This window comes from Hyaena hyaena, unplaced genomic scaffold (genome assembly GCF_003009895.1).
Source record: "Hyaena hyaena isolate Hyena2069 unplaced genomic scaffold, ASM300989v1 scaffold_425, whole genome shotgun sequence".
Lineage (NCBI taxonomy): Eukaryota > Metazoa > Chordata > Mammalia > Carnivora > Hyaenidae > Hyaena > Hyaena hyaena.
The window spans coordinates 1,614,758-1,627,595 of NW_024081052.1; the positions used below are offsets into that span (position 1 = coordinate 1,614,758).

Genomic DNA, 12,838 nt, shown 5'->3' on the forward strand with positions numbered 1-12,838 from the left:
GACTAGAAGCTGACCTAAAAAAAAAAAAAAAAGAAATACTTAGCTTTCTGATCCTAAGAAGGAAAAAGTACAAGCATAATCTCTTATGGATGAATTTTTTTTTTTTTAACATTTATGTATTTTTGAGAGACAGAGACCGATCATTAGCAGGAGAGGGACAGAGAGAGACACACACAGAATTGGAAGCAGGCTTCTGGCTCTGAGCTGTCAGCACAGATCCCGACACAGGGCTCGAACCCACGAACTGACATCATGACCTGAGCTGAAGTCAGACGTTCAACCGACTGAGCCACATCGTGTGTGTGTGTGTGTGTGTGTGTGTGTGTGTGTGTGTGTGTTTATATTTGTATTTCTGTTGGCAGGAAAACGGCAGGTGACCTTAATGACAGTTTGAGGAAAAAACTTACCTCAAATTAGTGATTGACAGATGGGCAGGCTTAAGCATGTGACAGAAGTCCCCCTATGAAGAAGTCCCTTCTCGTCCACCTCTCAAATTCTTATTTCTTAGTAATTCCTGTGCCAATACTGCCCAAGGTCTGCCACTCCCTCCCAGATCCCACGCTACTGGATTTATTTCAGGATTTTACTGCAGGAGGGTCCTAGCTTCCTCTTCTAGAAGTCCAGACTCTAAACTTGGGATGAGTTTCTTATATTCAGGCTTTTATGAGCCAAACCTGTTTCTGCAAGAGATTTTTTTTTTTCTATATTCCAAAGAGTCAGCTTACAGACTGTTTGTTATTTGGTTCTTGACAACTTTGTCCACAGTCATCAGGAAAATTACTGAAATAATTGTGTTGGTGTTGCTGCTGCTGCTAAGTGATTGGGTCTCTTTTTTAAGGACAGAAATACTCAGAACAGCTGACTTTTTAAATTTTGAATTCAATTCAGTGGCCAGGAAAAGTGTCATCAAATATGTAGATAAATATTATTTTTGTGAAATTTTTGACTGTTTTGTGACTATTTGTCGGCCAGAAGTGAAGATCTTATCTGACATACCTAACAGCATCTTACAACCTTGGCACATATTAGCAGACAGATACAACTAGGGGAAAAAGTGAGGAGAGACTGATAGTATATTTCTCTCTGGTGATCTTTTACATCAGTAGGCTCTACTGTGGGGTCCCTATGCAAGATGATCCAATGAGGTATAGGTATAAGATAAACATCTAGTTATATTCTTTTATTTCATCTTTTAAATATCTGTTTTGTGTATTTATGAGCCAGCCAGAATATTCCAGGCCTCAACATCCCTTCACACTGGCTTATTCTCCCTCTGTTGAGTTTAGCATGAGTCTAAGTAAAGCAGAATTAGTGCCACCTGTCAACAACTGTATATTGAGTCTCATGTTAGTAACTTGTTTTTGTTAACCAATTTAATATTATTTAGATACAAGAAAGATGGCTACAGGATAACCTTACTTTAAGAAAAAGAAGTGAGGAACTAAAAGAAGTTGAAGAAGAAAGAAAACAGCATTTGAAGGAAATGGGTCAAATGCAGGTTTTACAAATGAAAAAGTATGTTTTTAAAATGAGTCTTTAAATAAAGATCTTTTTATTGAAATGTGAACAATATTCAGTACAGTTTTTTAAAAGAATTTTAGCATAAGTATGCCTTGAGACTTACGGGAAGGTGAATGTAGTTTTTTATGCAACTCTAGGTCAGGGCTTTACAAATTGAAGTACTAAAGAAGTGATAAAGAATCTATAGTCCTACTGTAGTGATGGGCAGGATTAAAAATGCAAAGTCCCCAGATTTCCCCAGTTAGCTGTTTAAAAATCTCTTTCATATATTGAAGAAATCAGACTTCATAACTGGAAGAGTTCTTCATCTTCAGTCTCATTTTTAAAGCATTAGGACATTGAGATTCAGAAAAAAAATCCACAGGAAATTATGACGAAAGCCTGGAAAGTGACCCAGATATCCTAGCTCCCAAGCCTCAGCTCTTTAACATTGCATTGCTAGTGCTCTCCATGTGGAAGTTGAAAGAGTAAAGCTTTTAGAAGATACTTAAAATTGAAACAGTTTATTCTTTGCTACTGAAGAACAAAATTTTTATAATTTCTTCTGTGCTTGGTACATAACAGTGATTTTTATATTCATTCAGACTGCTAAGTACATCAGCGCTTTTTCAGAACTGTCTTCAACTAAGCGTGCAAGAGAAATGTCAACAAAACATAATCAGGCCAGTTCTCTAAGAATGTCCATTAACTGGAGAGCAGTGCTTAACTTAAAATGTGCTTAATAAGTAACTGTTAAATGAGTAAGATTTTTTTTTTAATGAATAAGATTTTAAAGCACACATTCAAATCTGTATTACCTCCCAACTTATCAGAAAAGTTTGTGTATTTTACTTTTTTGGGTTATAACTATGTTTCTACTTGGGCAAGTGAAATTTTATTTTTGTAGAGTACAAACTTTTATTAATACCACAGAAACTAATAGTTTGAGATGAAATTGTATTTTATCTCTGACATACTGTGAACAAAATGATGATACCTCTTAGTAACTTCTCAGTGTTGATAACTGCATTCTTGGTTCACAGTCAGAATTTTGTGAATTTGTCATTGAATCGCCAGCAGTACTTTTTTTAGGTTAATGCTTTAAAAGTAAGGAACTTGTTCAGTGCCTTACTCTGCACACAGAAAACAGCTTTAGATACCTGGATGCTTCAGAGATTTGGGAAAAAGGAAAATTTTCTTTAGTACTAAAGCCTTAATAAGGAGACACTTATTATATATCTAAAGAGATCTAGCTTTTCCATTTCAGGCTGCTGATAGCTAAAAATGGTCCTTAACTGTTATTTTTACCTTTTATAGTGAGCATCAGAAGTTGGAAGAAAAAATAGACAATATAAAAAGAAATCACAGTTTGGCAATAGGGCGACAGAAGGGTTATGAGGAAGAAATTATTCATTTTAAGAGAGAACTTCGAGAACCTCAGTTTCGGGATGCAGAGGAAAAGTACAGGGAAATGATGATTGTTATGAGAACAACAGAGCTTGTGAACAAGGATCTGGACATTTATTATAAGACCCTTGACCAGTAAGTATTGGACTGGGAATTGGGTTCCCACTGCAGTCAGTATCAACTAGAGTGTTGGTAGCCATATTTCCCCCTTTTTTCACTTATTATATATAGTTAATACATACCAAAGAATGGGAAAAAATATGTATGTATGTGTACATACACATGTATGCTTTCTTAAGTTACAAAGTTAAGTTTTAAAGCATACTAATCTTAAAGACTACGCCTTAATACCACCCTCCACACCCATTCCGTGAACTCTTCCATTACTACTCAGTGGGATCCACTTAGGTGCTCCTCCTCATCTCAACCTTCTGTCCTCTTTACTCCCCAGAAGCACTGACACATATTTTTGCTTTATCAGCTTCAAAAAAAAAAAAATAGTAATTTTATCATATGTACTTTGGGGGGGTTTTTTGAGCTTTTAAAAAAATACCATATTCTGTATCCACTTCCAGGATTCGCCTTTTCTATTTTATTTGGTTTTTATATACTCAGGTTTCTTGTAGCTATAGTTTATTCATTCATTTTCACTGATGTACAGAATTGTGTCATGGGAATATACTGCACTGTATCCATTTTCTTAGAGATGGACATTTGTGCTGTTTCTCTGTCTTTACTAATAAAACCTTTGCTGCTAGGAACATTCTTGATGTCTTCTGGCGCAAAAGTATAAGAGATTTTCTCGAGCATATGTAACAGTAAAATTTTTGGCACTCATTTTCACAAAATAATGTTAAATTTGTCTTCCAAGGAGTTTTACTAAACTGCACTGCTCGCAGAATGTAAAGTTTTTCTCTGATGCATTGTCTGACACTGATTTTGTCAGTTTATTAGTTTTAGTGAATCTGGTGGGTTTACAATGGTAAATCATAGTGGTCTTCATTTGTAGTCCCTTGATCTCTAATGATCTTCCTTCCTTTTCTTCCTTTCAATTGAAGTTAATTAACAATATACATTGTATCTTGGCTTGGGGGGTAGAACCCAGTGATGCATTTCTTACGTATGATACCCAGTGCTCATCCCAAAAAGTACCCTCCTTCATGCCAATCATCCATTTAACCCCACCCACCGCCCTCCCCTCCAGCAGCCCTTAGTTCATTCTCTGTATCATCTTGTTTAATCTTGTTTTTCCTCTTTGAAATGTTTGTGTCTTTCATCCAATTTTAATGTCTTATTGGTAGTGGTAGTGATCTGCATATGTTCTTTATCTCTTCTGCATTTCAATTTTTTTTTAGTTATATGTATTATAAATATCTCCTCAAGCTTTTTATGTTTATCTTTCTACCTTATAGTGTCTTTTAATGAACACATTTGATTTTGAGTTAGTTGAATTTACAAATCTTCTTTTAAATTTTATTTATTTTTTTTAATGCTTATTTATTTTTGAGAGAGAGAGAGCTAACAGGGAAGGAGCAGAGAGAGAAGGAGACAGAGGATAGGAAGTGGGCTCTTTACTCAAATTGGAAAGCCCAACACGGGGCTTGAACTTACAAATTGTTAGATCATAACATGAGCCAAAGTCAGATGTTCAACAGACTGAGCCACCCAGGTGCCCCAGAAATCTTTTCTATTTAGCTCTTTTTGGTCTTAAGAAATCTTTCCCTGCTACTATATTTTCTTCTAAAAGTTTAGTTTTGCTTTTTACATGTAAGTATTTAATTCTAAGTTGAATTTTATATACAATGAGAGGTAGGAATCTAGTTTCATTTTTCCCTGGATAACCAGCCACTGTGGCTCTACTTATGGACTAGTCCTTTTCTCAGTGATTTGAAGTGCCACCTTGGTTATATATCAGAATTCCCTATGTGCGTGAGTCTGTCCTGGATTTTCTGTTTTGTGTCACGTCACTTTGTCTTTTTGCCATTACTGAGACTGACTTAATTACTATAGCCTTACTATATATTCAGCAAGTAACAGAATTTTGTTTTTTATTTAGTCTCACCATCTTTGTTTAAATTGTCGTTTTAATTCATTTTGAGTGATAACTTAGAGAGTTGTATTTAGTTCTTTTTTTTTTCCCAACTTACCTGCCTTCTATGGGACAATTTATTTTTTTTTTATTCCTTTTTCCCTTCTTTGAGTTGTAAATGATACAGTCTCTTTTATTTATTTGGACATGTACCTTAAAATTTTTAATATGTGTTTTTGACTTAAAATCAAGTGCTATTGATTTTGAAAGAGGTCCTGAGGCAGCATTATCATCATCACCTTGAAACTTGTTAGAAATGCAAATTCTCAGCCTCCATCTCCAGAGCTCCAGACCTCTTGGATTAGCAATGTTGGGGGGACAATGCCATGGCTTTAATGTGAATTGCTTTATCATCTTTCTGAATATAGATAATCTTCTCTGCAGTGTTTTTGTTGTCCACCATTTTCTTTTCATAGTGTTTTGCATCCTTTCAAAGTAGTAATAATTACTACTGTGGTGGTAGTTTCATGCCGAGTGCTTCTTTGAAATTTTTTATGTTTTATTTATGAGACAGAAAGAGAAAGCATGAGCAGGTGAAGGGCTGAGAGAGAGAGAGACATACTATCTGAAGCAGGCTCCAGACTCTGAGCTGTCAGCACAGAGCCCAATGCAGGGCTCGAACTCAGGAGTGGTGAGATCATGAACTTAGCCGAAGTTGGACACTTAACTGACTGAGCCACCCAGGTGCCCAGCTCAGTGTTTATTTGGATAAACCCTCATGTTTACCAATTTTTAAAAAAAATTCTACTCTCTTTTTTCCATTTCCCTTCCCTCCCCTCTGCCCCCAAAGTATAGCCCTTACTAATATTTTCGGTGTAGAATTGTTGGTAGTGAATTCTCTTTCAGCCATTGAAAAGTCTTTGCTCTCAGAAATATTAGTTGGGCAGAGATTGAGAGGTTTTGGTTTGTTTGTTTTTTTTCTTCTACCGTTCTGAAAATATTCCATTTTATCCTGGCCTCTGCAGTTGTTGCTGAGAAATCATTCTAATTATTCCTTTGGAGGTAATATGCCCTTGTTCTCTTAAGGATTTTCTTTGTCTCCATCATTCTGCATTTTTCTTTTAGTTCTTCTGTTCAAGTACTGTACTTACTCATCTGAGGATTGATAGCTTTCATTACTTTTGGAAAGTCCTCATGTATTATCTCTTCAAATATTATACTTTCCTCATTTCTCTTTATTCTTCCCTTTAGACAGAAATAAACTTTGTTATCCTTACCTTACATATACTGGTAATAAACTGGGCAGCTTCCTCATAAATATTTTCCAGGCATAAATTCTTTAGTTGCTGTTTGTGCTGCCTATTAATAGTTGCCTTTTTAAAAACTTTTTTTTAAGTTTGTTTATTTTGAGAGAGAGAGAACAAGGGAATGAGTGTGCACGCAAGTAAGGAAGGAGTAGAGAGAGGGAAGGAGAGAGAATCCCAAGCAGGCTCCGCACTGTCATCACAGAGTCCAATGTGGGGCTCAAACTTAAGAATCGTGAGATAGTGACCTAGGCCAAAATGAAGAGTGAGATGCTTGACTGAGCCACCCAGGCACCCCTAAAACTTTTAATTTCTGTAAGTTCCATTTTGTTCTTTCAGAAATTCTTTTTTCATATTTTTCCTTAGAATTTTGATTTCTTCTTGTATGTCTTTACTCATTTTAAATACTCATATTTTGTACTCTCTCACATTATCACTCATAGCAGTAGGATTGAGCCCCACATCGGGCTCTGCACTGAGGTGGAGTATGCTTGGGATTCTCTCTCCGTCTTCCTCTACCTATCTCTCTCAAAAAGAAAAAGAGGGTCTCAGCCTTTAAGTTGGGAATCACTTCTAACTTTGTGCCTCACTTGGGACTTGTGTCTCATCTTCTGGTTGATAATAACAAAGGTTAGCTGCAGTATCAGATGATCATTCTGGTTTTCATTTTCTCTTTGCCTTCATCACATAGAGATTTCCCTTTATTTCTTATGAATTCAACTGTGAATGTAAAATACGTTTTATTTAAACATCTGATTATGTTTCTGGGCATTTGTGGCAGAATTACCAGTTACCTCAGATTTTGTTGTTTTCTGAAAAGGAAAATATCCTCCTAGATGGTAAGAGAAGTATACCGACAGGATCTGTTTTAAATTTTTTTCTGGTCAGAAAGTACATTGTCAGCAGACCAGCCTCAGCTTTGGCATCAGATCACAGGAATCAGGAAGTCGGGAGGACCCTGCTTTCAGTATGAGAATATTTTAGTTAATGATGGACATAAAGGTGGCCCCAGAATCACACAGCCATAACTTGGGAAAGTACAAGTTTGTGGAAGCTCATAATATTTTAGACATGTTAGATCCATTTACTATGAAAACTGGGAATCAGCTAATTAAGTTAGTCATTTTTTTTTAATTTATGTTTTAAAATGAATACTACTAAGACTTTTGTTGGATGAAGTTAAGAGTTCCAAAGACACTTGGGGGGGGAGAAGGGGTTATTCCATGCCCACATCTTTTGTCTCTTTCATTGTGAGTGAATACGTTAACATTACACAGCTTCCTGAGTCTGGAAAGGCTCATGGAATGTATGCATGCACCAAACAGGAACTCTTGCGGGTTTTTTGTTTTTGTTTTTAATATAATTTATTGTGAAATTGGTTTCCATGCAACACCCAGTGCTCCTCCCAACAAGTGCCTTCCTCAGTGCCCACTACCCACTTTTCCCTCTCACCACCCCTCATCCATTCTCAGTTTGTTGTCAGTATTTAAGGATCTCTTATGGTTTGGCTCCCTCCCTCTGTAACTTCCCCACCCCACCCCCCGCTTTCCCTCCCCTGTGGTCTTCTGTTAAGTTTCTCCAGATCCACATATGAGTGAAAAAATATGGTATCTGTCTTTTCTGCTTGACTTATTTCACTTAGCCTAATATCCTCCCAGATCCATCCATGTTGCTCCAAGTGGCCAGATTTCATTCTTTCTCCTTGCCAAGTAGTAGTCCATTGTATAAACCACATCTTCTTGGTCTGTTCATCAGTTGATGGACATTTAGGCTCCCTTTCCATAATTTGGCCATTGTTGAAAGTGCTGCTATGAACATTGGGGTACATGTGCCCCTATGCATCAGCAGTCCTGTATCCCTTGGGTAAATTCCTAGCACTGCTATTGCTGGGTCATAGGGGAGTTCTATTTTTAATTTTTTGAGGAACCTCCACACTGTTTTCCAGAGCAGCTGCACCAGTTTGCATTCCTACCAACAGTGTAAGAGGGTGCCCGTTTCTCCACATCCTCGCTAGCATCTGTAGTCTCCTGATTTGCTCATTTTAGCCACTCTGACCGGCGTGAGGTGGTATCTCAGTATGGTTTTAATTTGAATTTCCCCGATGAGTGACATTGAGCATCATTTCATGTGTGTCTGTTGGCCATCTGGATGTCGTCATTGGAAAAGCGTCCATTCATGTTTTCTGCCCATTTCTTCACTGGATTATATATTTTTCTGATGTGGAGTTTCATGAGTTCTTTATAGATTTTGAATACCAGCCCTTTATCCGATATGTCATTTGCAGCTATCTTTTCCCATTCCATCAGTTGCCTTTTAGTTTTGTTGATTGTTTCCTTTGCCATGCAGAAGCTTTTTATCTTGATGAGGTCCCAATAGTTCATTTTTGCTTTTGATTCCCTTGCCTTTGGAGATGTGTCAAATAAGAAATTCCTGTGGCTGAGTTCAAGGAGGTTGTTTCCTGCTTTCTCCTCTAGGGTTTTGATGGTTTCCTGTCTCACATTCGGGTCTTTCATCCATTTTTAGTTTATTTTTATGTATGGTAAAAAAAAGTGGTCTAGTTTCATTCTTCTGCATGTTGCTGTCCAGTTCTCCCAGCACCATTTGTTAAAGAGGCTGTCTTTGTTCCATTGGATACTCTTTCCTGCTTTGTCAAAGATTAGTTGGCCATACATTTGTGGGTCCAATTCTGGGTTCTCTATTCCACTGGTCTCTGTATCTCTTTTTGTGCCAATACCATACTGTCTTGGTGATTACAGCTTTGTAGTAGGCTAATGTCTGGGATGGTGATGCCTCCTGTTTTGGTTTTCTTCTTCAATATTAGTTTGGCTATTTGGGGTCTTTTGTGGTTCCTTACAAATTTTAGGATTGTTTGTTCTAGCTTTGAGAAGAATGCTGGTGCAATTTTGATTGGGATTGCATTGAATGTGTAGATTGCTTTGGGCAGTATTGACATTTTAACAATATTTATTCTTCCAATCCAGGAGCATGGAATGTTTTTTCAGTTCTTTGTGTCTTCTTCAGTTTCCTTCATAAATTTTCTTTTTTTTTTTTTTTTAATTTTTTTTTATTTATTTCTAGGAGAGAGAGAGAGAGAGAGTGAGCAGGGGAGGGTCAGAGAGAGAGGGAATCACAGACTGAAACAGGCTCCAGGCTCCGAGCCGGCAGTCAGCACGGAGCCCGATGCGGGGCTCGAACCCACGAACCACGAGATCATGACCCAAGCGAAAGCCGGACGCTTAACCGACTAAGCCACCCAGGCGCCCCTCCTTCATAAATTTTCTACAGTCTTCAGCATACAGATCTTTTAAATCTTTGGTTAGGTTTATTCCTACGTATTTTGTGGTATTTGGTGCAATTGTGAATGGGATCAGTTTCTTGATTTCTCTTTCTGTTGCTTCATTATTATTGTATAAAAATGCAACTGATTTCTGTACATTGATTTTGTACCCTGCGACTTTGCTGAATTCATGCATCAGTTCTAGTAGGCTTTTTGTGGAGTCTGTTGGGTTTTCCAGGTAGAGTATCACGTCATCTGTGAAAAGTGAAAGTTTGACTTCATCTTTGCGAATTCTGATGTCTTTTATTTCATTTTGTTGTCTGATTGCTGATGCTAGGACTTCCAGCGCTATGTTAAACAACAGTGGTGAGAGTGGACATCCCTGTCGTGTTTCTGATCTCAGGGGGAAAGCTCTCAGTTTTCCCCCATTGAGGATATCAGCTGTGGGCTTTTTGTAAATGGCTTTTATGATGTTTAAGTATGTTACTTCTATCCTGACTTTCTCGAGTGTTTTTATTAAGAAAGGATGCTGTATTTTCTCACATCTTTTTTCTGTATCTATTGACAGGATCATATGGTTCTTATCTTTTCTTCTGTTAATATGATGTATCACGTTGATTGATTTGTGAATATTAAACCAGCCCTGCAGCTCAGGAATGAATCCCACTTGATCATGATGTATAATTCTTTTTATATTGCTGTTGAATTCAATTTGCTAGTATCTTGTTGAGAATTTTTGCATCCATATTCATCAGGGATATTGGCCTATAGTTCTCTTTTTCTGCTGAATCTGTCTGGTTTGTCAATCAAAGTGATACTGGCTTTATAGAATGAATCCGGAATTTTTCCTTCCATTTCTATTTTTTGGAACAGCTTGAGAAGGATAAGTATTAACTCTGTTTTATTTTATTTTTTTTCTTTTTATTTATTTCTGAGAGAGAGAGAGAGAGAGAAAGAGGCAGCATGAGCAGGGGAGGGTCAGAGAGAGAGGGAGACACCGAATCTGAAGCAGGCTCCAGGCTCTGAGCTAGCTGTCAGCACAGAGCCTGACGTGGGGCTCGAACCCACGAACTTTGAGATCATGACCTGAGCCGAAGTCGGACACTTAACCAGCTGAGCACCCAGACACCCCATATTAACTCTGTTTTAAATGTCTGGTAGAATTCCCCAGGAAAGCCATCTGGTCCAGGACTCTTATTTGTTGGGAGATGATTGATAACTGATTCAGTTTCTTCCCTAATTACGGGTCTGTTCAGATTTTCTCTCTTCACGTTTGAATTTTGAAAGTGTGTGGGTATTTAGGAATGTGTCCATTTCTTCCAGGTTGTCCAGTTTGTTGGCATATAATTTTTCATAGTATTCCCTGCTAACTGCTTATATTTCTGAGGACTGTGCAATAAATCCATTTTCATTCCTGATTTTATCTATTTGGGTCCTCTCTCTTTTCTTTTTGAGAAGCCTGCCTACAGGCTTATCAATTTTGTTTATTTTTTACAAAAAAACACTTGGTTTCATTGATCTGTTCTGCTGTTTTTTTGGTTTCTACATTGTTTATTTCTTCCCTAATCTTTATCATTTTTCTTCTGCTGCTGGGTTTGGGGTGTCTTTTACTGTTCTGCTTCTAGTTCCTTTAAGTGTGCTATTAGATTTTGTATTTGGGATTTTTCTAGTTTCTTGATATAGGCCTGGATTGCCATGTATTTTCCTCTTAGGACTGTCTTTGCTGCATCCCCAAGGGTTTGGATTGTGTTTTCATTTTCATTTGTTTCCATATATTTTTTAATTTCTTCTCTAATTGCCTGGTTGACCCATTCGTTCTTTAGTAAGATGTTTTTTAACCTCCATGCTGTGGAGGTTTTCCAGACTTTTTCCTGTGGTCAATTTCAAGTTTCATAGCATCAAGATCTGAAAGTGTGCATAGTATAATCTCAGTTCTTAACATATTTATTGAGGGCTGTTTTGTGACCCAGTATGTTATCTGTCTTGGAGAATGTATCATGTGCACTTGAGAAGAAAGTAAGTTCCACTGCTTTGGGATGTAGAGGTCTAAATATATCTGTCAGGTCCATCTGGTCCAATATGTCATTCAGGGCCATTGTTTATTTAGTGATTCTCTGTCTGGTTGATCTGTCCATTGCTGTAAGTGGAGTATTAAAACCCCCTGCAATTAGCACATTCTTACCAAAAAGATGACTTAGGTTTGTGATTGTTTTCTAAATTTTGGTGCTTTCAAATTCAGCGCATAGACATTTATCATTGTTAGCTCTTCCTGATGGATAGACCCTGTAATTATTATATAATGCCCTTCTTCATCTCTTGTTATAGCCTTTACTTTCAACTCTAGTTTGTCCTTTTTTTTTTTTACAAATAATTTACTGTCAAATTAGTTTCCACATAACACCCATTGCTCATCCCCACAAGTGCCCTCCTCAATGCCCATCCCCCCCCTCCCCCCACATCCATCAGAAAATATGGAACGCTTCACGAATTTGCGTGTCATCCTTGTGCAGGGCCATGCTAATCTTCTCTGTATCGTTCCAGTTTTAGTATATGTGCTGCCGGAGTGAGCACTAGTTTGTCCATTTTAAGTATGGCTACTTCAACTTTCTTTTGACTTCCAGTAGCATGATAGTTCTCCATTCCCTCACTTTCAATCTGAAGGTGTCCTCAGGTCTAAAATGAGTCTCTTGTAGACAGCAACTAGATGGGTCTTGTTTTTTTAATCCATTCTGATACTCTGTTTTTTAATTGGAGCATTTAGTCCATTTACATTCAGTGTTATTATTGTAAAATATGGGTTTAGAATCATTGTGATATCTGTAGGTTTCATGCTTCTAGTGATGTCTCTGGTACTTTGTGTTACTTGCAACATTTCTCTCATAGAGTTCCCCTTAGGATCTCTTGTAGGGCTGGTTTAGTGGTGATGAATTCCTTCAGCTTCTGTTTGTTTTTAGAAAACCTTTATCTCTATTCTGAATGACAGGCCTACTGGATAAAGGATTCTTGGCTGAATATTTTTCCTGTTCATCACATTGAAGATTTCCTGTCATTCCTTTCTGGCCTGCCAGGTTTCAGTAGCTAGGTCTACTACTATCCTTATGTGTCTACCATTGGATGTTAAAGCCCGTTTATCCTTAGCTGCTTACAGAATTCTCTTTATCCTTATATTTTGCCAGTTTCACTATGAAATGTCGTGCAGAAGATTCATTCAAGTTGCGTCTGAGTGGAGTTCTCTGTGCCTCTTGGATTTCAGTGTATGTTTCCTTCCCCAGATTGGGGAAGTTCTCAGCTGTGATTTGTTCAAGTACCCCTTCCACCCCT

The 12,838-nt window shown here is 37.6% G+C and overlaps 1 protein-coding gene and 1 non-coding gene across 2 annotated transcripts in view; one reads left to right on the top strand and one right to left on the bottom strand.

Moving 5' to 3' along the window:
• The window catches only part of RAD50 (RAD50 double strand break repair protein), a 93,180-nt gene that overhangs the window by 54,012 nt on the left and 26,330 nt on the right, over nucleotides 1–12,838 (top strand). The window contains exons 20-21 of the mRNA XM_039252564.1: nucleotides 1,388–1,515; nucleotides 2,818–3,042. Of these exons, the coding sequence (XP_039108495.1) occupies nucleotides 1,388–1,515; nucleotides 2,818–3,042 (353 nt within the window). The remainder of the gene's footprint in view (nucleotides 1–1,387; nucleotides 1,516–2,817; nucleotides 3,043–12,838) is intronic.
• On the bottom strand, nucleotides 11,983–12,088 carry LOC120245490. The gene has a single exon (XR_005531800.1). It is a non-coding gene; the product is annotated as a U6 spliceosomal RNA (small nuclear RNA).